The sequence below is a fragment of the Procambarus clarkii genome, chromosome 35 (genome assembly GCF_040958095.1).
Source record: "Procambarus clarkii isolate CNS0578487 chromosome 35, FALCON_Pclarkii_2.0, whole genome shotgun sequence".
Taxonomy (NCBI): Eukaryota; Metazoa; Arthropoda; class Malacostraca; order Decapoda; family Cambaridae; genus Procambarus; species Procambarus clarkii.
This window is the reverse complement of record NC_091184.1, coordinates 14,378,506-14,404,220: the sequence shown is the minus strand read 5'-3', so window position 1 is coordinate 14,404,220 and position 25,715 is coordinate 14,378,506. Positions and strand designations below refer to the sequence as shown.

General features: G+C 41.6%; 1 protein-coding gene across 1 annotated transcript; it reads right to left on the bottom strand.

Annotated features, from left to right (window-relative positions):
- Positions 1 to 23,879: 23,879 nt before the first annotated feature.
- On the bottom strand, positions 23,880 to 25,199 carry LOC138371331 (uncharacterized). Its single transcript, XM_069336118.1, has 2 exons — positions 24,546 to 25,199; positions 23,880 to 24,314 (listed from the first exon to the last, which is right to left on the bottom strand). Exons 1-2 carry the CDS (start codon positions 25,197 to 25,199, stop codon positions 23,880 to 23,882), a joined length of 1,089 nt encoding a protein of 362 aa, XP_069192219.1.
- Between the last annotated feature and the right edge of the window lie 516 nt (positions 25,200 to 25,715).

The following is a 25,715-nucleotide window of genomic DNA, read 5'->3' as shown; positions in this document are numbered from 1 at the left end:
ATTTATGTCAAAAGTTACAGTATTACCTTTGTGGAACCATTTAAAAACGTCCACAAACGTTCTGTGTTTGCTGGGGATGTGTCCGAATTCAACTCAAACCTTAAAAATCTAATACTTGATAACAGACTGAACAAAAACCACCTAATTATCGCAGGGGACTTTAATATTGACCTCTGCGAGCCAGAACACCCTACTGCTGTTAGCTTCCTCAACTGTATGAATTCCTGCTTCCTCATACCCTTAATCACTAGACCTACTAGAATCACTGATAGCACTGCCACGACTCTAGATCACATCTGGACAAATATAACCTCTCCGCTTACTTCAGGTATAATCACCGATAGCACTACAGACCATTACCCCACATTTCTCTTAACTAACATTAGCAAACCACCTCTTGAGTCAAGAGAGATACGTTTTAGACTACACAATGAAACTGCTATAGACAATTTTATAACGGCTACTGATAATGTCAACTGGGAGTCCGAGTTAGGTAACATAGAGGACATCAACCTAGCAGTTCAATCTTTTCTTCAAAAAACTCTTAGCCTTTATAATACCCACTGTCCTATGCTTACAAAACAAGTCACAACCAAAAGGCTTAACAATCCCTGGCTTACAAAGGGAATACTTAAATCTATTAATAAAAAACATGACCTTGAGAAAAAGTATAGGTTAGGGATTGTCTCCAAAGAATTCTCAAAGAATTACTCATTATTGCTATCTAAGATAATTAGACGAGCCAAAACTAAATACTACGAAGATAAATTTACCCAAATAAAGAGCAACATTAAACAAACATGGAGAACAATTTCACAAATATTGGGATCAAAGAAGTCTTTAAATAACAAACCGACTCTCCTGTCTAATAACGATGGTCAGCTTTCAGCCTCTGATTCTGCTATTGAGTTCAATAGGTTCTTCTCTTCCATTGGTTCATCCCTTGCTAATGATATTCCATCTTCCAGTACTGACATTAAGGACTATCTTACAGGGAACTATCCCCAGTCTCTGTACCTAAAGCCTATTAATTCCATTGACGTCAATGAGATAATCCTTTCCCTTAAAACCAAGTCTGGTGCCCTTGAGGAGATACCAACTTTAATCAACAAAAAAGCCTCCAGATCTTTAGCCCCTGCTATTGCTCTGCTCTTCAACAAATCACTTGAACTCCAAACCTTTCCAGATATTCTAAAAAAAGCGAGAGTAACGCCTGTCCACAAATGTGGTGATCTCACAGATGTTAACAACTACAGACCTATATCAATCCTGCCTAACTTGTCAAAAAATTTTGAAAAACTAATCTATAAGCAGCTTTACTCATATCTAGCCAAACTCAATATACTTAGCCCTTGCCAATATGGCTTCAGGCCCAAAAAAAGCACTAACGATGCACTTATTAGTATGCTTAACTCGATTCATACAGCTCTTGATAAAAATGAGTTCCCTGTTGGGTTATTTGTGGACCTGCGTAAAGCTTTCGATACTGTCAACCACCAAAACCTTCTTCTTAAATTACATCATTATGGTGTCAGAGGACACTCCCTACAATACCTCAAATCCTACCTTACTGACAGGCTCCAATGTGTTTCTGTGAATAATACAATTTCTCCCACCCTACCCATCAACATTGGTGTTCCCCTGGGCAGCATACTTGGCCCTCTCCTCTTTCTCATCTACATTAATGACCTTCCAAATGCCTCAAAACACCTCAAACCAATCCTATTTGCTGACGACACAACCTTCATTTACTCCAGTCCTGATCCCCTTGCTCTAAATGCCACAGTAAATACTGAGCTAAATAAAGTCCATCTGTGGCTAACTGCCAACAAACTCACCCTTAACATTGACAAAACTTTCTATATTCTGTTTGGCAATAAATCCTCTAATCAAATAAATCTCAAAATAAACAATACCCAAATTTGTAACAAATTAGATGGCAAATTCCTTGGCATTCTCATTGACCACAAGCTGAATTTCCAGGGACACATTCTAAACATATCAAAAAAAGTTTCAAAAACTGTGGGCATTCTTTCGAAGATCAGATATTATGTACCACGCCCTGACTCTCTATTACTCCCTTATCTATCCATATCTCAACTATGGTATTTGTGCTTGGGGCTCTACTACCCAAAATCACTTACGTCCTCTAATTACTCAACACAAAGCTGCTATTAGGACAATATCCAATTCTGGCCCCAGACATCACTCGGTACCCCTATTCAAATCCCTGAATATGTTAGACATTAAGTCACTGCACATTCTCTCATGTGTACTATACATATACAAAACGCTAAATTGTAATGCCAATCCTGATCTCAAAAGCTTCATAGAAGGTTGTAACAGAACCCATGAGCACCACACCAGAAATAAATACAGTTTTAATATTCGTAGAGTATGACTTAATCAAACCAGAAATGCTCTACAAATCAAGGGGCCCAGAATGTGGAATGACCTTCCCAACCATGTTAAAGACAGTACCTCTCTCAACCAGTTTAAGTTAAAAACGAAGCTATACCTAATAAATTCCCTGTAACCTACCTTACCTCTCTATTGTCAACCCATGTATGTTTTTTTTTTTTTTTTTTTGTTTTTCAAATCAACGCTGTTTTAATGTAATTTTCTGTAATAATTTGTAATTGTATTTGTGCTGTTTTTTCAACAATGTTCCCCCTCTTTTACCTCTATTTTTATTTGTACTCAACGCATTTTTTTCTTTTTACCCATTAGTTTTAAGCTTTAGTCAGTAGTGTTTTTTCCTGCCCGAAACGCTTTGCGTAATAGTGGCTTTAGGCATTGTATGTACTAGCTCTTATCTATAAAGCCAACAAACTTTGTAAAATCTCTATGTATGTACCTTTGCCTATATAAAAATTATTATTATTATTATTATTATTAATTAGAGGATAGGACACCCAACAAGACAAAGGCCACCCCCAGGGGTGCACTGTAGATATACACCCTACAATCGCAATCATAGGAATCATCAGTCCGTCAAGATATAATGGAAGCTCAGCACGATATAATTGGGCTCGGCAATGATGGAAAAGATTGACAATAAAGATGCCCTCTTGCTCGACATTGCCGAGTACCACAGTTTTACGGGTGAGAGGGTGTGCCTCCCGAAAAACCCGCGGTGTCTAAACAGAAGAAAACATTTGAGAGAATAATCAAGAATTGCAAAACGTCACAGGGAAATAACAATTAAACAGGAGAATTGGGAAGGAAAAATTAAACTTAATAGGAAAAAGTATTCAGCACAATTACCGAAGATGGCAGCAAGAGCATTAGGCTTCAAAAGGACAGAGGACACTGTCCCATGGAGCATCACACTCTACCATCCGCCAACCAAGCCCCCTCATGATGGCAACGGGCTGGAAAGGGAGGGGAAGATGAGAAAGACGAGAGGGTGAAGAATACTGCCCAGTGTAACACCAATGTTAATAGGTAGAGTGGGTGAATTGGAATCATTCACAGAGACATACTGGAGCCTGTCACTAAGATAAGACTCTAGGTATTGGAGGGATTAACCTCCTACTCCGTAATGCTGTAATTTAAGAAAGTTAATGTGTTAACAGTGTAAAAAAGTCTTAATGTAGGTCAACAAATAAATGAACAAGGGTACTCATTTCTTCCAAGAGCTGCATATATAATGTTAATCATACTAATTGGTGCATGATTGGTCCTTTTTTGGGCCTCAAACCATTATGGCAAGAACTAAGTAAATTTTATTTTGCTAAATAGGATTAAGGCTGCTTGTAGATTAACTCTTTAAAATATTTTAGACAAAATCTGCAGAGTTGATATGGGTCTATAATTGTTGACTTCAGTGAGATAGACACTTTAACCCTTGCACTGCTCACCTATTTTCGGTAAAAACGTCTTGGTGCAATTGTCAAGGACATATTTTTGTTATTTTTACAAATGCTCAGGTAAATTTAATGTCAAAATGTTTGCAAAGTCAACTATTTCCATTTCAAAACACAAATGGTAATGAAAACATTAAAAAACATTAAAATATAGTCAAATTAAAAAACAAAAAGCACAACTCTCTGAGCGCCTAAAGGCGCTTTGCGCAGTGCAGTGGTTAATGGACTAAGGTTACTCTTGCTTTTTTCCCCTTAGAATATCAGGAAAGGTTTGGAGTTCAAATGATTTGTTGTAGAGCAATGAAATGGCTGGAGCTAAAAATCTAGAGGTTTCTTTGAAAATTAGGGTTGGTATGTGAACATATGCTATCTGTGCATGGGGTTCATTCATCCACTGCAAATTACCTGATGCTCATCACCACCCAATAAAAATCTGCTATCAGAACAATAAAACTGTCTTCAAACAACACAACGCCTCTCTGTTTAAATCTCTGAACATGCTAAATATACACTCACTCTACACATTCTCTTATGCTATTTACATGTACAAAACCTTGTTCCTAAATGCTAATCCTGATCTGAAACTCTCCACTGATAGATGTAATAGAACCCACGAGCACCACAACATAATAATAATAATATAATAATAATATCCTTACATTGACAACACTAATTTTTTTGCCATTTCGGACACCAGTTTTGGACGTTTCGCTTAAAATAAAAATAAAATAAAATAAAATGTTTATTTAGGTAAGGTACATACATACAATAAATTTTTACAAAGATTGGTTGACTTATAGGTAGAGCTAGTACATACAATGCCTAAAGCCACTATTACGCAAAGCGTTTCGGGCATGATAAACTTAAATGACAAGCTTTATACATAAATAAATATCTGTTAAACTTAATCTGATAATAATTAAATCTGATATAATAATATAATCTGATATAATCTGATAATCTGATATAATCTGATAATCTGATATAATCTGATAATCTGATATAATCTGATATAATTAAAATATCTGATAAACTTAAATGACAAGCTTTATACATAAATAAATATCTGTTTGATATAAATTGACAGTCATGCTAATATAATCAAATAAAAAAAAAATAAAAATCAAAATGTTTATTTAGGTAAGGTACATACATAAAAGAGATTATACAAAGAGTGATGGATTTATAGTTAGGGCTAGTACATACAATGCCTAAAGCCACTATTAAGCAAAGCGTTTCGGGCATGAAAAACTTAAATGACTAAAGCTTAATACTAATTGAGCATGAAGAATAAAATGAGTTGAGAACAAATAAAAAAAAGAGATAAAAGGGGGGAACATGGCAGAAAAAGCAGCACAAATACAATTCGGTCGACAAACAGCGTCATTTAAAACAAAAAAAACAGACATTGGTTGACAATAGAGGGGTAAGGTAGGTTACAGGGAATTTATTAGGTATAGCTTCGTTTTTATCTTAAACTGGTTGAGAGAGGTACAGTCTTTAACATGGTTGGGAAGGTCATTCCACATTCTGGGTCCCTTAATTTGTAGAGCATTTCTAGTTTGATTAAGTCGTACTCTAGGAATATCAAAACTGTATTTATTTCTGGTGTGGTGCTTATGGGTTCTGTTACAACCTTCTATGAAGCTTTTGAGGTCAGGATTGGCATTACAGTGCAGCGTTTTATATATGTATAATACACATGAGAGAATGTGCAGAATAATTGCCAGTAAGGTTTATGTAATTCACAATCATCTTAATATAATTGCCAGTTTGGATAATATAATTGACAGGATTATACAAATCAGGATAATATTATTGCTAATCAAGCTAATATAATTTTGAAACAGGCTTTTTCACCCACAGGGTTATTGATCGATGGAACCGACTACCCACCAACGCCATAACTGCCAAAATCTGCTGAATTTCAAAATATACCTGGAAAAAATCAAGGAAAATTGGGGAGGGGGGGGAAGGGAATCTTCAACAAGCTCCCAGCTTCCCGTTTTTATCAAGGCCACTAGGGTTAGTAGCCCTCAGGTAAATCAAGTAAAATATTATTCCAAGACAATTACAGCATAACTGATAAAGTTAACCTAGAGTAATATAAATTTCTGGTAAATTTAGAGTGATGTAAATTTCTAGAGTAATATAAATTTAAATTTCATATTAACTTGACTGACAGTTATAAATGCCAATCTGCCTTCAATAAACTCTTTGGTGAAATATTTATAATCAAGAGTATTATTCATAAATATACCTAAACAAAAAATATAAAATAGACATCAGTTTGCATATGAATCTGATGAGAAAATTCCTTGATTAACCTACATTTCCCTATCAATCAAATGGTCTCATCTTAAGTACGTCTCAGACTGTCTTCTTCACCAGCACCAATGCTAAATAATATTACAACAATAATGTCCATAACTTAGCTACAGAGTATATTACATTTTAAATAAATTTTCACAGAGAACAAAAACAGAAAGCACATTATTATTTACATAAATATGAAGAAAAACATTTAAAGCTTTGATTTATCTTTGCTAAACTAAAGAGATATTTCTATACTTATAAGCAATTTTGAATTTTCCTATAGTGACAGCTTCTCTAGTTCTTGCTTGGTCATCTAACTTTTATAAAAGAACAATATAATAAGATATCTTGATCTTTACCTTTCATGGTGAAGTGTATTTCTCAAACAAAATAGAATTACCTTTGAAGAACATCCAACTGACATTGTGATAGCACACACACTGTTAGATTAAAGTTAAGTTAAAATACTTGTATGTGCCTCATTATCCTTCAACATTCTCTTAACTACCTTCCACAGTCTATGTGTTTAGCTTATTATCTGCATGTGTCATTTTGTGCCTCTTCATATCACCAAGACGACTGAATCTCTTCCCACACTCTGGACATTCATGAGGTTTGTCACCTGAATGCACTAACATGTGCCTTATTATATTTCTACGTTCTCTAAATTTTTTGCCACACTCGTCACATTGAAAAGGTCTCTCATCCGCATGCACCATCCTGTGAGTCTTCATACTTCCAAGACGACTGAATCTCTTCCCACACTCTGGACACTCATGAGGTTTGTCACCTGAATGCACTAACATGTGCCTTATTATAGTTCCACGTTCTCTAAATTTTTTGCCACACTCAGCACATTGAAAAGGTCTCTCATCCAAATGCACCATCCTGTGAGTTTTCATATGTCCATGCTGACTAAATCTCTTCCCACACTCTGGACACTCATGAGGTTTATCACCTGAATGCACTAACATATGAGTCGTCATATGTTGACGCAGACTGAATCTCTTCCCACACTCTGGACACTCATGAGGTTTCTCACCTGAATGCACTAACATGTGACGCTTCACACTTTCAGGACGAGTGAATACCTTCAGACACTGTGGACACTGGTGAGTCTTCATCTTCTTTATGACAGGTGCAGTTTGTGTGAAGGTTTTCTCCCCCGGATGTTGGGAGAAGCGTCAAGGCTTGAGTGTTGTTTCTTAGAGTTAGACTTGATGTGAGCACTTGGCGGTCAATGGTGGTGCTTCTTTATGATAGGCGCAGTTTGTGTCAAGGTTTTCCCTTAATGCTCGTGCTGGACATCACCGGCTGTGGCGCTGCTAAAATGGCGGCGGTTGTTTACCCTCTCATCACCTGAGCGTTCTAATGTTTTTGTCTGGTTCACCATATCATTTTTCCAACCTCTTAATTTTGTTTATATCTAGTCATTTAAAATTATCACTTGTATTTATTCTCATGTTTTTGAATCAAAGAATGTACCTGGAATTGTTTCTTTAAACATAATGCCACACGATTATACTTTTTGAAGGAAACAGCTCTTCCATAGTGGATGTGTTCTGAACCTTAATGGAATCTGACCCATGTATCAATCGGGTCAACCCTTGTGTGGCGTTTCCAAAATGGTTGCCCCTGTTGGTGTAGCGAGTTAATCTTATACTCGCTCCATTATCTCATTATTTTAATAGCATAACTAATTACAGAAGCTACAATCCTTTCCCCAATTACAGGTAATACTCTTCTTACCTTGTTGGAGGGAGCTGAGGTGTAATCACCATATATGTAAGCGATTTGATGAATATCGAACCATCCACAGGGAAATAGCAGTTAGGCTATATAGACTACGTCTAGGTTACAGATGCAACTGGGAGATTGGTGAACCCCGACAGAGAGAGTGCATCTTCTGCCAAACTGTCACAGAAAAGCCATTACTTCACTATCTTCTGAAATGTGAAGCAACCAATGACCTTAGAAGAGCTTTAAGAGTTCCTGAATCATGCAGTGGCCACCCTGAAGCCATCAACACAGCCACTCTCCTGGTCAACAAAGGTGTCCAGCAGCTGGACACCCTCATAAAGACTGTGAAGCAGTATCCTCCCCCACGATAACAGCTTGATGGTTAAAAGCAACCTCAGAACACTGGGGAAAAAAAAAATTGTACCACTTACGGGCTATTCATGCCCGTGCCACCTCTTGGGTGGCTTAATCTTTATCAATCAATCAATCAATATCGAACCACCATCTGGTCACCATTTGGTCCGGGAGACATCTCCCGTCACGCAGGGTGCAGTCGCGCCTCCACAGATCTCCAGTATCAGCTCTTGATACTGGTAATGGCTCAAAAGGGCCACCACTTACGGGCTATTCATGCCCGTGCCACCTCTTGGGTGGCTTAATCTTCATCAATCAATCAATATCGAACAGTACAATCTCCAGTCAAGAATGTAGTACTCGGTGTAGGCAGTTCTAATCGACCCAAGACGCTACAGCTTCGACACAGAGCAGGCAGCAGACAACGACCTCATCCAGCTACAACGCTCTCCCACATCTTTAAAGAAATGGCCACTGATTATTTGAAATAAGCGGGGGAATTCTGGGAAGGAGAAAAACATTTATGCAGCACTCCATGAGAGTTGCGCGCGCAGTAGGGGAGGGGGGTTGCATATTAAAGCAAACGCATGAGAAGTTTCTCCACCATTTGGTCACCACTTGGTCCGGGAGACATCTCCCGTCACGCAGGGTGCAGTTGCACCTCCACAGATCTCCAGTATCAGCTCTTGATACTGGTAATGGCTCAAAAGGGCCTCCACTTACGGGCTATTCATGCCCGTGCCACCTTTTCGATGGTTTAATCGTCATCTTGGACACATTTATGGGAGACATCTCCCGTCACGCTGAGTGCACTTGCACCTCCACAGATCTCCAGTATCAGCTCTTGATACTGGTGATGGCTCGAAAGGGCCACCACTTACGAGCTATTCATGCCCGTGCCATCTTTTGGGTGGCTTCATCTTCATCTTCTTCATCTGTTTAAAACACGGGAGACATCTCCCGTCACGCTGGGTGCAGTCGCACCTCCACAGATCTCCAGTATCATCTATTGATACTGGTGATGGCTCAAAAGGGCCACCACTTACCAATTCATGCCCGTGCCACCTATTGGGTGGCTTCATCTTCATCTTAACACATTCACAAGGGAGACATCTCCCATCATGCAGGGTGCATTCGCACCTCCACAGATCTCCAGTATCAGCTCTTGATACTGGTAATGGCTTAAAATGGCCACCACTTACGGGCTATTCATGCCCATGCCACCTTTTGGGTGGCTTAATCTTCATCATCATCATCATCAAGTCTCTCCACACCATTTGGTCACCACTTGGTCCGGGAGACATCTCCCGTCACGCAGGGTGCAGTTGCGCCTCCACAGATCTCCAGTATCATCTTTTGATACTGGTAATGGCTCGAAAGGGCCACCACTTACGGGCTATTCATGCCCGTGCCACCTCTTGGGTGGCTTAATCTTAATCTTCATCATCAAGTCTCTCCACAGGAGACATCTCCCGTCACGCAGGGTGCAGTCGCACCTCCACAGATTTCCAGTATCAGCTCTTGATACTGGTAATGGCTTAAAATCTATTTATCTTTATCTGTATTTGTTCTCAACACTTTTTATTCGTTATGCTCAATTAGTATTAAGTTCTAGATATTAATGTTTTTCTTGCCCGAAACGCATTGCGTAATAGTGGCTTTAGGCATTGTATGTACTAGCTCTATCTATATATCAATCCATTAATGTAACATCACTTGTATGTATGTACCTTACCTGAATAAACATATTTTATTTATAAAAGGGCCACCACTTACGGGCTATTCATGCCCGTGCCACATTTTGGGTGGCTTAATCTTCATCAATCAATCGAGTCTCCCCCATCAAACCAATCAGCATCGTTGCAAGAGTAGCATCGTCTCGCTCGCAGTGTGACTTAGGAGGCCCTCTGCTGGAGCGCTACGCACGCCCACTCTACCAACGTCTGATACCCCTTAGAGTGCGTGAGTGGATGGATCGATCAGCTCGCCAGCCATAAAGCAAGCCAGCATCGTCTCGCTGTCCTACAGCAGCTGTTATTCTCCAGCCTCGACGAGCACTTCGGTGCAGCCATGACCAGTTCCAGCCAGCAGTGTATTGGAGCAGAACCAGGCGCTTCCCAGCCAGCATCTTGTCCTAGGCAGTGACATCTTCCTCGTGGCATCTTCTGTGTGTTGTCCAATGTGTTTGTGTCCAGGTCGGATTACATTTAGGTGAACAGCCCCACTTCGAGCCAGAATAGGACCAGGTGAGAAGACGGAAGTTCACCTTTTGCAGCTGCGTCATGGCATAGGTGTATTCTTTTTCTCCTCTCCTAAAATTCTTCCGTTTCTGACACTGCCGAGCCAGTTGTGGAATCTCTTGATCGCGCGAGCACACCATAACTGGGGGTTGCAACCTTCCGGAACACGGTGTTTGTTCGTGGTGAGACCCTTAGGCTAGGTCTTAGACCTGGCCTACACATTGACCCCCACTGAGCTTATGGAATCGCAGTGATTGGCACAAACACGGAACTGTCAGTAGATAGTGAGTCACAATGGCTCACTGTCTACGGATGACCTACACTGGGAATACACCCATAGACACAATTGATTGCATCACTACCTTTTTCAATGCCACTGGCACACCTGCTACTAACCATATCAAACACGCCCACACAAACACCATCAAATTTCTCATTGCCTCAGAAGACGACCTTTTTGCCTGTTTCAGGGAACCTGCTTTCACTAAACTCACACAAGCGTCACTGACTCCTGTCCTCACTATTGAATAAAAAACTAAATGCTCCATCCTTGTAAGAAATGTCGACAGCTCTGTCCTATCAGCACTTAACACTATCAATCCCTCTCAAGACATCTCACACAGGAATGCTATTACTGTAATGGAGATATACCCAGTGCCCAATACAAAACACCTCAAGATCCAATGTTCCTCCCCTACAGAAGCTCAAAAACTCTTGCATCATGGGATAAAAATTCTCAACATCAGCACTCCTCTCTATCTCATTAGTCCAGTTGACTATCTTCCTTTGCTGCAATGTTTCAAATGTTACAAATACAGTCATGAAACCCGAAAATGTAAAAGCCAACAAATTTGTTCTAAATGTTCTGCAGAAGTCCGTTTTTATACTCAGTGCTCTGCCAATACTTTAAAATGCATTAATTGCCAAGGAGATCATTCAGCAGTTGACAAATCTTGCCCTTTGAGAAAACAAACCCTAAAATCTCTTCGCAATAACCAACCTCGCACTCAAGCGCACCCTCATTCTTCTTCAACCTCCCATAACTTATCTCATCACCAAACAGCATCAACCTCCTCCATGTCCTATGCCAGTGTCCTTAATGCTTCACCTCACCAGCAACATCATCTCCATAATACTGCACAACAAACTCAGTCTTCTCCACCTCTCTTCCCTCACCCACCACCTCCACCTTATTCTCCTCTTCAGAACCTTTCATATGAACGAGTCACTGCCTGTGTACAGGCTGCTTACTTGAAGGCCATGGACGATGGCCGTGACTTTGCTGACTATCTTTCTATCTTTCTCACTCAGTGAAATTGACACCAGTAATTCCATCTATCATCATATTATCATGCAAGAGGAGCCACACATTTATGGATCATCCAATAAAATCAGCAGACTTCTAGATGTTACTACTGCTCGGCTTAGACTCGGTTACAAGTATCTCTGGGAATTCTCATTATCTGCTGATATAGACCTGACCAAATGTAAACTGTGTCAACAAAATTATTCGCACACCCTCCGTCACTATGTGATGGAGTGCGAAAAGATACGTGAATTTAGAGACAATTTATTTATTTATTTATTTATTTATTTATATATATACAAGAAGGTACATTGGGTTTGTGAGAATATATTGGATAGTACAGTATTTACATTCTTGTAAAGCCACTAGTACGCGCAGCGTTTCGGGCAGGTCCTTAATCTAGCAGATAATTTTAAGTAGGTAATTTCAATCATAATTGATAAATGATAAAGATACATTACAAGAGAAAAATGAGATGAGAGAGAGATAAGTAAGTATATTAAAGCACATTGTTATATTAAAGCTCTGATTGATTACATTGACAGCTTGATTAGTAATTTAAACAAGATTAATAGACACCATACAGCAGATTGACAGCACATATAAGACAGCAATGATCACAATGGTAAAGATGTTCAGAATGGGTACATAAAGATTGGGAGACTGGGTAGCAAAAGATACAGATAACATGATTTATAAACACCATACAACAGATTGGCAGCACATATAAGAAAACAGCAATGATCACAATGGTAAAGATGTTCAAATTGGGAACATAAAGGTTGGGAGATTCTCTACAATTCTATATAATTCTATTCTACATTTACTAATCTACATCTTTACTTCTCATTACTTCTACATCTACTAATTCTACAATTCTATAACCAATGTTCCAGCGATGTGTCAATATTTCATTCAAAATGATCTGCTACCAGAAATTTTAGCCAAATATCCCCAGTTTGCTAACTGTAGGTAGTAACTGAGTGATTGTAACCTATCCACCGCTGCCCACTGGATGGGGGGCGGTGTGCAGGACAAACATAAATTTTGACACTAGCTCTCCACATATGTCAGTTGCTTAATTTAGAACCTGTACTTGAGGTCGATCTCGAACCCATTGTTGATGTGACGACTTATATTGAATTTTGTAACTAGCTCATCAAGATTGTAACTTGCTTAGCTAAATGAATTGTGGGGTTCAGTCCCTGAGCCCATTATGTGCCTCTGTAACCCTTTCCACTACCGCCCACAAGATGGGTATGGGGTGCATAATAAATGAACTAAACTACTATAACTTTCTCACTCATAACGGCCTTCCTAGTATCTCTGTTCCTCCTACTCAACTATTGCGCTCTGCTCCATTCTCGCCTACAGTCCTCACTCCACAAAACACCACGACTTAAGCTGAGGAAAATACTACAGTTCCCCCACAACGTCCTACCAACCCACTCCTGACTACTACAGAAAACGGTGCTACTGACCAAACAGCACATCCTGGACTATCCCAAACCGAAGCATCCATGTCAAAGGCACTTTCAACCTCTTCTCCCAACATTGTCCCCTCCACTTCTATAATCTGACTTCAAACACTACAACCTCTGATACCTCTCACCTGGGCCCTGTCAACAAGCCTTCTGCCTTCCTCCATCCCCCAACAACTTCAGTCATTTCTTCTGTAACTCATCTCGTCTCGTCCCGAGCCCGTTCAGCAACCCGTTGTCTTACTCCCACCTCCTGCTCTAAATATCCTACAATTCCTACCACCCTCCTCCAAGATGCACCCTCCTCAATAACTGCCCAACTCATTGAATCACGCAACCCTCATGCTCCTGTACATGCACAAAACCCCACCAGTACCCCATCAAAACCTAAGAATTCATAAAGATCATCCAATTTAATGTGCGGGCATATTTCTCCATTAGACACATGGTGTCAGATTTTATTGAGATCGAGAGACCTGATGTGCTATTATTAAATAGCACATATATTACGAACTCATATAAAATCAAACATTATGGCTACTCCTCTTACCAGTCACCAGATGAAGCATATGAAGGAGTTGCAATACTCATCCGCTCTTCATACAAACACGAACTCTTACACACTCAATGGCTTCACAAACATTTCCTAGCTATCAAAGTTCACACACAAATGGGTCCTCTCATCATCTGCACAACCTACACCCGTCCTAACACCGGCATTCCCATGCAAGATTTCACAACTCTTTTCAACCACACTCACTTGCCTGTTTTTCTGCTTGCAGATCTCAATGCACAACATCCTACATTCCACCACAATACCACAAATCAGCATGGCAGACAGCTTCACCAAATACACACCCAAAAACATCTATTCTTTCTTGGCTCTGACTTCCCCACTTGTTTCACACACGCAGGTTCTGGCAGACCTGATCTCATATTCACTAACAGACATGGCAGCAACTTGCAACACTTCATTTCACCAGGGCCCATTACGGGATCTGATCATATTCCCTTAATTCTCACAGTCTCCCCAAATCCTATTCTCATCCCCAGCACTCCTCAATTCTCATACCTTAGGGCAAACTGGGACATGTTCAAACAACACATTGATGACACTGATCTCACTTATGAATACAATGACAAACATCACACTGACATCGACACACAAGCACGCAACATACAAGACACCGTCATTCATGCAGCAAATATCTCCATTCCTAAAACAACACACAAACCACATTTCACTTTCACCCCTTCCATTCGCTCAAAACGCCTCTTAGCTTGCTATCACACTAGATTCTTACAAAACATGCATCGTCATGGACAAATTCTATGGGACCTAACAGCATTAAAAAACCACATCCTTAACAGCCTAGATGAAGGTCACACAAAACATTGGAAACACCTCATAGAACAAGCAGAACAACACAGAAAACTGACACCTCAAAAATTCTGGAAACAAATCAAACGCTTACAAGGATCAACTCACACACCGTTTAAATACCTTCTTCATAATAACAACAAAATCACTGATCCTGATGTAGTACTCAACATTTTTAAACACCACTGGGAACGAATCTTTCACCCACATCCTCCTGAACCATTTGCCCACCCCAACATTGAAGCAGTCGAAGACTGGATACACCATAATAGACACGCAACTACACCAGACGACCTCATCCACCTTGCCAATCTCAACTCAAACTCTGAACTACAGACTCCCCTAGCTCTAGCTGATGTCAAGACAGCTCTCATGGGCACTCGTCGTAGAGCCCCTGGTGCGTCTGGTATTGGACATATCCTTCTTAGACAACTCCCTGCTTCTATCATTACTGCTATCACTAACCTATTCAACGCCTCCCTTGCCTCGGGATACTTCCCTCTCAACTTTAACTCTGCCACAGCTGTTCTTATTCCAAAACCTGGGAAACCCCACACTGACCCAAAGAACTACAGACCCATCAGCCTTCTAGAGACACTTGGCAAAGTCTTTGAAAGGCTGATCAACCAGAGACTTAGAACCCACCTTGAACACAATGACTTACTCACTAACAAACAGTTTGGATTTCGGCCTCACCGGTCCTCTCACGACGCCTTAAACATCATGACCAACTACCTCAGTATCAATCAGCACCAAAGACTTAAGACTGCACTCATCACTAAGGACGTTGAGTAGGCCTTTGACACTGTTTGGCATGACGGCCTAAAATTCAAATTATGCAACAACTTTAATCTTTCTCTTATCACCACCAAACTTCTTTCTAACTACTTAGACAATAGGACAATGAGAATTAAGTTCCTCCGACAACACTCTGACTACTTCAACTTACATGCCGGTGTTCCCCAAGGCTCTGTTCTTGCCCCGACACTCTACATCCTATACATCAACGACATTCCTGATCCTGTTCATCACACTTCATTAACCATATGTTACGCCGATGATGTCTCTCACCTTGTCACCAGCAACACCATTGATACACTTACAAACAGAGCACAAACAGAACTTGATGTTGTCACTGAATGGGAGTATAACTGGCGTATCAAAACCAACTCCACCAAATCCAAAATCACCTACTTTTTTGTAAAAGAACTATTCGCCCTATTCCTCTTAAACTCTATTCATACACTCCAAATCCTACTTATATCTCTGTGTCTCCCTCCTCCACAGTCCTGTGTCTCCCTCCTCCACAGTCCTGTGTCTCCCTCCTCCACAGTCCTGTGTCTCCCTCCTCCACAGTCCTGTGTCTCCCTCCTCCACAGTCCTGTGTCTCCCTCCTCCACAGTCCTGTGTCTCCCTCCTCCACAGTCCTGTGTCTCCCTCCTCCACAGTCCTGTGTCTCCCTCCTCCACAGTCCTGTGTCTCCCTCCTCCACAGTTCTTGGACTCACTTTTGATCGACAACTACTCTTTCACACACACATTACACAGAAACATGCAATAGCTCTTCTAGCCATGGAAAAACTGTACAGACTTAGATTTGCAAAACCTGACACAAAAATGCACCTTTACAAAGCACTTATTAGACCTCTTTTAACATATGCTCCACTTGCTCTTTCTCTATCTGCACCTACTAACAAACTAAAGCTTCAAAGAATACAGAATAGAGCACTAAGATGGGTACTCAACACCCGATGGCAAGAGTTTATTACCAGTCAAAGTCTCCATGAAAGTACGAACATTCCTGCCCTAAATGTCTACTGGAAAACTTTATCAGACAGACAAATTGATAGACTACTCACTTATCATGAACAACCCATTGATTTTCTCCTACACACTCTCAGACGACCACGATACACTCATGACCTCTTCTCTACCATCCATGATCCTCCTCCTAACTCTGTATTTCGATAAACTTTAGCTCTCAACACCCAGCATCCACCATCATTACATATTCAGCTCTCAACAACCAGCACAAACCATCCGTAAAAGTTCAGCCCTGACGCTCTTGAGCCAATCACTGCGATGTTGTGGGTTTTGTGATGTCCCTGTTGTTGTCACTGAAAACACCCGACTGAGTCCCTGCCTCGAATGCCGCAACCAAACGACACGCAGTTGGGTTTAGCCCTGGCACTTTTTCTCCTACAAATCTTCTTCCTCTCACCCCCCTTATCTTCTGTCCCCACTTCAAGGCTCGCCCCACGGGCATCTTCTCCTGTATTTTCAGATTTTTTCAGGCTCTCCCTCATTTACGTTCCAGCTCCGGCCCGCATCGCTTCGAAACGCGCGCCCTCCTCCCTTGCCTGCAGGACAACTATGCCCAGTAGCACTCCTCACGCTTTCTTTTATGCACACATTTCTACTATGCACTAATTCGGGGGGTGCTGCGCCGGATCCCCAAGGCTAGAGCTGCCCGCAGCTACTTACCATATGTCAAGTGCACACTTGTAGTGCAAGTTGGGGGTTGCAGACTTTACATGTAACCTAGGCACTAGCATATCATTACCCCTGGAAATTCTTATCTATCTTTTCTATGGCTTCTGTGTATACAGAAAATATATTTATATACATACTGTACTGGCTGTGCCACTCAAATTATAACTCTGGTGATATACTTTAATTATAGCATTAAACTGATTGTGTGTACTGCATGTGGGAACCGACCTGTGAGATTTATATTTATTTAATTTATATGAATTTATATTTACGTTAATTTATATACTTCGATAGCAATTTGTATAATGATAAGTGGACTGTATTTCTGCAATAATCTCATAATCTCACAAATCGATTCTCTACACATTAGGGGGGTTTATTAAATTAATATATATGCAGCCAATCAAACTACAGTAATAGACTACATACATTGAAGAGGTTCCTTATCTTATAGTACAGCAGGCTAGTCCACCAGGTATAACTAGGGTGTAGACACCAAATTATCCTCTTTGAGGTAGCTTCCATCACCCAGTAACTGATGCACAAAGCATATGCTTCCTCGTCTTGACCTGTCAAAAGGGCGCTAGCTGAAAAGCCAGATTCTATATATGACAAGCTATATCAGAGAAAACACTATACATGGAACCTTAAAGACCTGGCTTAATTACCTTTAGTTTGAGGCTCCCACGTGCTCTAACCGGGTCACCCTATATAATGACATTAATGGCCATAAATGAAAATAAACGGGTTTCGGAAAGAACACTTAACTTGATTTGTTGACAGCGTGTTGAAAATGGTACACCCTTGGTTTCCATAACACTACGTCCAAGTAAAATTAACAGGAGCCGCATTTGCTCCCGTGAGCCTCTGGTCTAGTATAAACAATGGCTGCCCTCCTTCCTCCCTGACGCCTGGCTTACATGTCCACATGACAAAGTGATAGAAGGGTCACATTTACTCTACTTTAATATTGATAATTAAGTTAATTTATATGAGATGGTTTATGATGGTAAAGTCCAAAGACTAATGTATTTAAGAATAATTCCCAGCAGAATAGCTGGTGAATTTATAATGGTATGTGGTGATGATATCCTGTTTTCTTTAGACGGTAATTCCACTACAAGTTACGTTTTCTATGGGTAACTTGTTTATACAACACAGCTATTATCTGTATGATATATTAAATGGTGTCGGATTTTCCGACACTGCAACATTGCATTGGCTAACTGGCACTAGGCTCTGTTATTAATGTGCTACGACTTATTTCTTTAGTTGCATCTTTGCAGTACTGGTATACTACTCAGTTATGTTATACAACATCAATTATATTGTGATACAGCAGTTGTTCTCTATACAATAATTAATAAATAAGTCCCCCCATACTGGCTTGTGTTTTTCTCCCCGATCAGAAAAAAACATCCTATCCCTGAACTGATATAACTAAATACAATATCCTTAATCCTTCAGCAAAGCTAGCTAGCAAAGATCATTGGCTCCCCATTAGCTATACACGTGTTCCATCTAGAACACGAATTTAAACACAGACTGAAATCTCAGTCTTTCAGGAGAGGAACACTGAACTCCTCAAATTTCATCCAGGTGTTCCACTCGTCCTTTTCTTCAAAAATCTAAGGCCTACATGACCTTCCCTAAGATTAAACAATCAAACACAATATATCATTTATTTATGAATACTACTAATATCACAGTTCTAGCTGAAATTACAGCCATAAGGGTGTTCACACTATCACTTAAGTGTTAATTGTTTCTTTAGTTCGCCCCTCTTGCTCTCAAAGCACAGAACAGGACATGACAACAATTTTCCTAGTACCTGTTGTTCTAGATACCGTACAATAGGTTTTCATTAGACAATGTTATTTAACCAAAATTTCCATATTTCCCTCCTCCAGAATTCTAGTAACTTATTTTCTTGGTTTCAACATTTAATCACTATTATTCCAAACTCATGTTCCTAGGTATTAAGAAGCATTACGTTAATATTATAGAGCAAAGGTGACATTTACTTTTCCTGTTTCACAATTGTTCATGAACAAAAAAAATCGATATTAGAAGACTGACGATTAGTTGATTGTAGTTCCACGACCATCAGTTGTTGACTGTAGAGAATCTTGATCCTCTTGTACTACATACCAGTTACCGTTGAAGGACAATAGACTGTCGTCCGAGAATTGAGTGTTGAGTGACCAGTGACAGCCCGTGACTGGCTGCCGCCGGTCGGGTGAACCTCGCTAACGAGACGCGACTCATTACTCATCTTGTAGCCCACAAAACACTCTTGATAGAAGCGACTGAACCAGTAGATGAACCGCGGGAGTGCAGGACTTAGACGCACAACGATGTCTCGTGACGGAGGTAGCTGCAGAAAGGCGTTGAGGTGGGTGGCGTGTTGACAGAACAAGTGGCTCCCAATCTTCAGTCACCATGGATCACTTCATCTCAGGCGGGTCTTGATGACACCGGACTACTAGACCGTAAACACCATGCGTGTTGACAGAACAAGTGGCTCCCAATCTTCAGTCACCATGGTTCACTTCATCTCAGGCGGGTCTTGATGACACCAGACTACTAGACCGTAAACACCATGCGTGTTGACAGAACAAGTGACTCCCAATCTTCAGTCACCATGGTTCACTTCATCTCAGGCGGGTCTTGATGACACCAGACTACTAGACCGTAAACACCATGCGTGTATACCCTTGTACAGTTAACCTCGGGCCGAGGGAGGCTGTGGCCCGCTTCTATGGCGAGTAGACTGTACTCTGTAGGGAGCCCGTGTCGTTCATCTAGTGTCCGCCTCGTTCCGCTTGTGTTACAATAGACGACGTAACCATGGATCCAACGACGAGAATAATTAGTACTGCTACATGCTGGCTCCCTCTTCGATTTTTCCACAATTACTTCCGGTCTGCTTGCAGTCTTGCCGACGTAGATGGTGGGTGGTGAGGACGTCGAGACAACCACCCACGATGGTGTGAAACGTTGACATCTGGTGACTGCATCCTTGTAGACAGCATACTGAGCCAAGACAACCTCGTTAGTGACGTGAGGTGTCGGCTGGGTGACTGGTGTATTGTCACTAACCCTAAATAACCATGTGATTAGTTACTGGGTCTGGTGGGGGAGGACTTTGTGTAATGTGTCTCCCCCTTGATCTTCTCAGATAGGGTTCACGTGTGGCTGAGACAACTGGGCAGGTGTACAAATCAGACCTGGGAAAAGACAGACAAGAACATGGCGGAAGCATGGATATAACTCTGGGTTTGTTGGAAGTTGGAAACCCCAGAGCAAGGTAAAGTCTGCTATCTGAGTTAAGTACAGTTAAGAAATCCACATCATTATTGCCTCTACAGGAAAATCTAATGAATTCTAAATGATACTAACTAAGGGAGTTACTTTAACCTTTACTGTACAGTGCGAGATCTTGTTACCATGGGGTGACGAGAGTGCACTTGACTACTGACGAGAGATGACAGAGGGTCATTCTCCCCATCTGACTCGTAACTTGAGTCATTAGTCAGCTCTGATGGGTCAGGAATTAGACTTGCTGAAGGCAATTCCAGTTCCTCCCTAGCATGGTAAATCTTCAACTTATTAATGTGGACAGTTCTTTCCACCTGATCCTCAAATACCCCCATTATGACAAAATTTACAGGGCCGTCTTTCTTGATCACTCTGTACGACCCCCGCCATCTAGGAGATAGTTTCCTACTGTGATTGGTGGGAGCAGCTTCATTGATTCTCAAGACCAGGCTGCCCTCCTTCAGTTTCAGAGGTCGTACATTACTGTCATAATAGTGAGCATATCTACCCCGTGCTTCTCTTGAAGCCTCAGCTGCAACTCTCCAAGCATTCCTCATTTTGTTCAGAACTTCTAAAGGATAGTCCTCTCCATATGCAACATTGTGTCTGTTAAGCAGACCTGATGGGAAATTGCATGATTGACCAGTGAACAAAAGAAGGGGGTTGGGTATTAATAGACTGGTGGGTAGTAGTATTCAGAGCCAGCTGAACATAACGTAGGTGTTCGTCCCATGAGTTTGCATCGCGTTCAGCAAGGATTGCAAGCATATCCTTAACTGAACGGTTGGTACGTTCAGTCATCCCGTTTGCCTGAGGGCGGTAAGCTGTTGTAAAGGCTGAAGTTGTCTCCAATATCTTACAAACTTCTCTAAATATGTGTCCATTAAATTCCTGACCTCGGTCCGAAACTAAAACTTTAGGAGACCCAAATACAGTTACAAATCTATTAAAAAATGCTCGGGCAACAGTACGAGAATCTTTTTGAGGGATGGCGATCAAGGTGGTGTATCTGGACAGATGGGCCACTAATACCAACACGTACCGATTGCCTGAAAGGCTGCAATGGAGATCAATCAAATCAGCCCCCACTCGGTCTAGCAGTTCTGAAATCTCCGGAAATTCCTGTAGTGAGGCTTGTGCCTTAAGGGCACCTTTTCTCCCCTGACATTTGGGGCAAGTCTTCACGTACTTAATTACTTCTGACAACATACCCGGGAAATGAAAGAGAGACTTTGCTTTCAAGTGAGCTTTAAAGATACCCGGGTGACCTGCAACCTTAGATGCATGTGCCAGCTTTAATGCTGCCGTTCTTAATTCGTCTGGAATACTGCTCGGTCTGCCTGACTATTTACATAATATAGTACTCCATCCTTTAACTCGAATTCATGCATTGGAAATTTACGATTTTTGGACGGATAATTTCCCTTCCAAATATTCAATAATACCTTTCCATCTAGGTTCATTCATTTGGAATTCTCTCATTTTCTCAGATGAAATGTTTTCAATATTCTGGTTAACGTTAATAGTAGCGATGTTCCTACTTAAAGTATCCGGCACTACATGTGACGGTCCAGGCTTGTAAAGGATCTGGAATGAGTGTGCAGACAATTCGTGAGACCAACGTGACATCCGTGGGCATTTCGTGCGTTTCTTAAAAATGTGTGTTAATGCTCTGTGATCAGTGTAGATTACAAAATGACGTTGAAAAAGATAAGGTTCAAAATATCTAACTGACTCTACCACTGCGAGCGCCTCCTGATCCGTGGCCGAATAACGAACCTCTGGTCCTTTGACCTTCCTACTGAAATAGGAAATTTTCATGATAGGGGAAATTTTCATTGTCTCGTTGCATCAAGCACCCACCAGACATGTGGTGGAGGTGAGGTACCTTGATTGTTTCAAGCGTGGGTTGGACATGTATATGAGTGGGATTGGGTGGTTATGATAGGCTAGGTAATGATGATTACAAGTAATGAGAGACAAGATACGAGCTAGATAGTGTTGAGATTGCGAAGTCGGATTGCGAAAGGGATCTGGGAGTTATGATTAGTAAGAATTTAAACAAAAGGATCAATACATGAATGTTCGTAATAAGGCAAATAGGACACTTGGATTTATTAATCGCAGCGTTAGTAACAAGACACCTGGTGTGGTTCTTCAGCTATATCTTGCTCTAGTTAGGCCCCATTTAGATTATGCAGTTCAGTTTTGGTCGCCGTATTATAGAATGGATATAAATTCACTTGAACGTGTCCAGCGTAGGATGACTAAGTTAATTCCCCAAATTAGAAATCTTTCATATGAAGAAAGATTAACAAAGCTTAAATTACATTCACCAGAAAAGCGAAGAGTTAGGGGGTGACATGATAGAGGTTAACAAGTGGAAGAATGGACATAACAAAGATATTAATGGAGTATTAAAAGTATCAACGCAAGACAGAACACGAAACAATGGGTATAAATTGGATAAGTTTAGATTTAGGAAAGACTTGGGTAAATACTGGTTCGGTAACAGGGTTGTTGATTTGTGAAACCAATTGCCGCGTAACATGGTAGAGGTGGGGTCCCTCGATTGTTTCAAGCGTGGGTTGGACATGTATATGAGTGGGATTGGGTGGTTATAAATAGGAGCTGCCTCGTATGGGCCAATAGGACTTCTGCCTTTGTTTTTATAACTTTATAAGCAGGTATGATAGAGAAATAGGCCAGGAGCATTAGACAACCAACTGCTAGAAAAGCGAGGTCCAAGGGCCAGGGTCAGCTCGGTTCTGCAGGCACAAATAGGCAAGTTGAGGAAGACACGTTGAGGTGAGTTGAGGCCTTTATAAATCAACATTATAATCCCCTTGTCATCCTCGTCAGGTCCCGAGAGCATCCCATCTCCAATGTTTGGGTCTCCAACTGATAACCTTCCGTCATGTACGATGTACAGCCTACTGGGAAGAATTTATACCCAAATGTCCTGAGGAAATTAAGTTTTAAGAGGCACATAGGAAACTAGTCTGGAAATAGGGTTGTGGAAGAGTGGAATGCCGGCAGCATTATTGAGAAAAATAGTTGAACTGGATACAAGAATGGTATGCATATAATACACGAGCCTTCAGACCTGAGATGTGCTTCTAACATTCAGAATAAATTAAACAAGCAGAAGTTCCTTTAATATTTATTTTTCAATATTCACTGAACAAGTGTTGTTGATATTTATGATTAACTTATTAGCTACAACACATATTATAATAGATTGAAATATATTAAAGTGAGCATGAGTAGATGGTAGATGTTTGTGATCTCTGGTCGTGTAACATCTTGAAGTGTCTCTAGGCCCTCGGCCACCTATTTACGCTCTACATATATATGATTGTCTTGATATATGTCTTGTCTATGGAGGTCCAGCCATTTGTGGATGTCCAGACATCTGTGAATGTCTAGACATCATCTGAGGATGTCCAGCCATCTGTGGACGTCCAGCCATCTGTGGGTGTCCAGCCATCTGTGAATGTCCAGCCATCTGTGGATGTCCAGCCATCTGTGGATGTCCAGCCATCTGTGAATGTCTAGCCATCTGTGAATGTCCAGCCATCTGTGGATATCCAGCCATGTGTGGATGTCCAGACATCTGTGGATGTCCAGCCATCTGCGGATGTCCAGCCATCTGCGGATGTCCAGCCATCTGTGGAGGTCCAGCCATCTGTGGAGGTCCAAACATCTGTGGAGGTCCAGACATCTGTGGAGGTCCAGACATTTGTGATTGTCCAGACATCTGTGATTGTCCAGACATCTGTGATTGTCCAGACATCTGTGATTGTCCAGACATCTGTGGAGGTCCAGACATCTGTGATTGTCCAGACATCTGTGATTGTCCAGACATCTGTGATTGTCCAGACATCTGTGATTGTCCAGACATCTGTGATTGTCCAGACATCTGTGGAGGTCCAGACATCTGTGATTGTCCTGACATCTGTGATTGTCCTGACATCTGTGATTGTCCTGACATCTGTGATTGTCCTGACATCTGTGATTGTCCTGACATCTGTGGATGTCCAGCCATCTGCGGAGGTCCAGACATCTGTGGATGTCCAGCCATCTGAGGATGTCCAGCCATCTGAGGATGTCCAGCCATCTGAGGATGTCCAGCCATCTGTGGATGTCCAGACATCTGAGGATGTCCAGCCATCTGTGGAGGTCCAGCCATGTGTGGAGGTCCCATTGATCCCATGGGACCACCCATTGGAGGCGGCATCCCTGGCATCATACCTGGTGGCATGCTTGAGCCACCCATCATTGGTGGCCCCATCATGGGTCCTCTTGGACCCATTGGGGGCATACCCATGTTGCCTGGTATGTTTGCACCAGCCACGCCTGGAGGGCCCATGTTCCCCATTCCTGGCCCTATTGGGGGACCTCCAGGACCACCCATGTTCTGAGGCCCTGAACCGAATGTACCTTCTTGCCCAACAGGACCTCCTGGTCCTCCTTGCATGCTGCTCGGTGGAGGAATGGCTGCTCCCTTTGGAATCTTCCTGGCTTTAAATGCAGCAGTTGTTGCATCAATCAGAGACTGAGCTTGGTCCTCCATCCACTTCTGGTAGTACATTTTGACATTTTCCTTGTGTTTTCGCCCCTCGCAGTGAGTTTTCCGCACCGAGGGAGAGTCATGTGTGAGGTAGGTGTCGCAGTAATCACAGTAGTATTTTGGCATGATTGAGCGTCGTCAGGTTAGGTTTGGGTCCAATGACCTACTTGGAATAAAAGATTTCAAGCTATGGTGAGCCCGTAGTGGACTTAGCTATCACAGGTGTGGGGCGGTAACTGACCAACCAGAATAGAATAATACAGGAGAAGATGCCCGCGGGGCGAGCTTGGAAGTGGGGACAGAAGAAGATAACGGGGGTGAGAGGAAGAAGATTTGTAGGAGAAAAAGTGCCAGGGCTAAACCCAGCTGCGTGTCGTTTGGTTGCGGCATTCGAGGCAGGGACTCAGTCGGGTGTTTTCAGTGACAACAACAGGGACATCACAAAACTCACAACATCGCAGTGATTGGCTCATGAGCGTCAGGGCTGAACTTTTACGGATGGTTTGTGCTGGTTGTTGAGAGCTGAATATGTAATGATGGTGGATGCTGGGTGTTGAGAGCTAAAGTTTATCGAAATACAGAGTTAGGAGGAGGATCATGGATGGTAGAGAAGAGGTCATGATTGTTCCGTGGTAGTCTGAG

Bases quoted from the DNA above. Each gene is read 5' to 3' on its own strand.
- LOC138371331 (XM_069336118.1), bottom strand. From the start codon at position 25,199: ATGCCAAAATACTACTGTGATTACTGCGACACCTACCTCACACATGAC. The intron at 24,315-24,545 runs GCTGGACATCCA...GGACCTCCACAG, and splicing joins TGTCTGGACCTCCGCAGATG to ATGTCTGGACAATCACAGAT.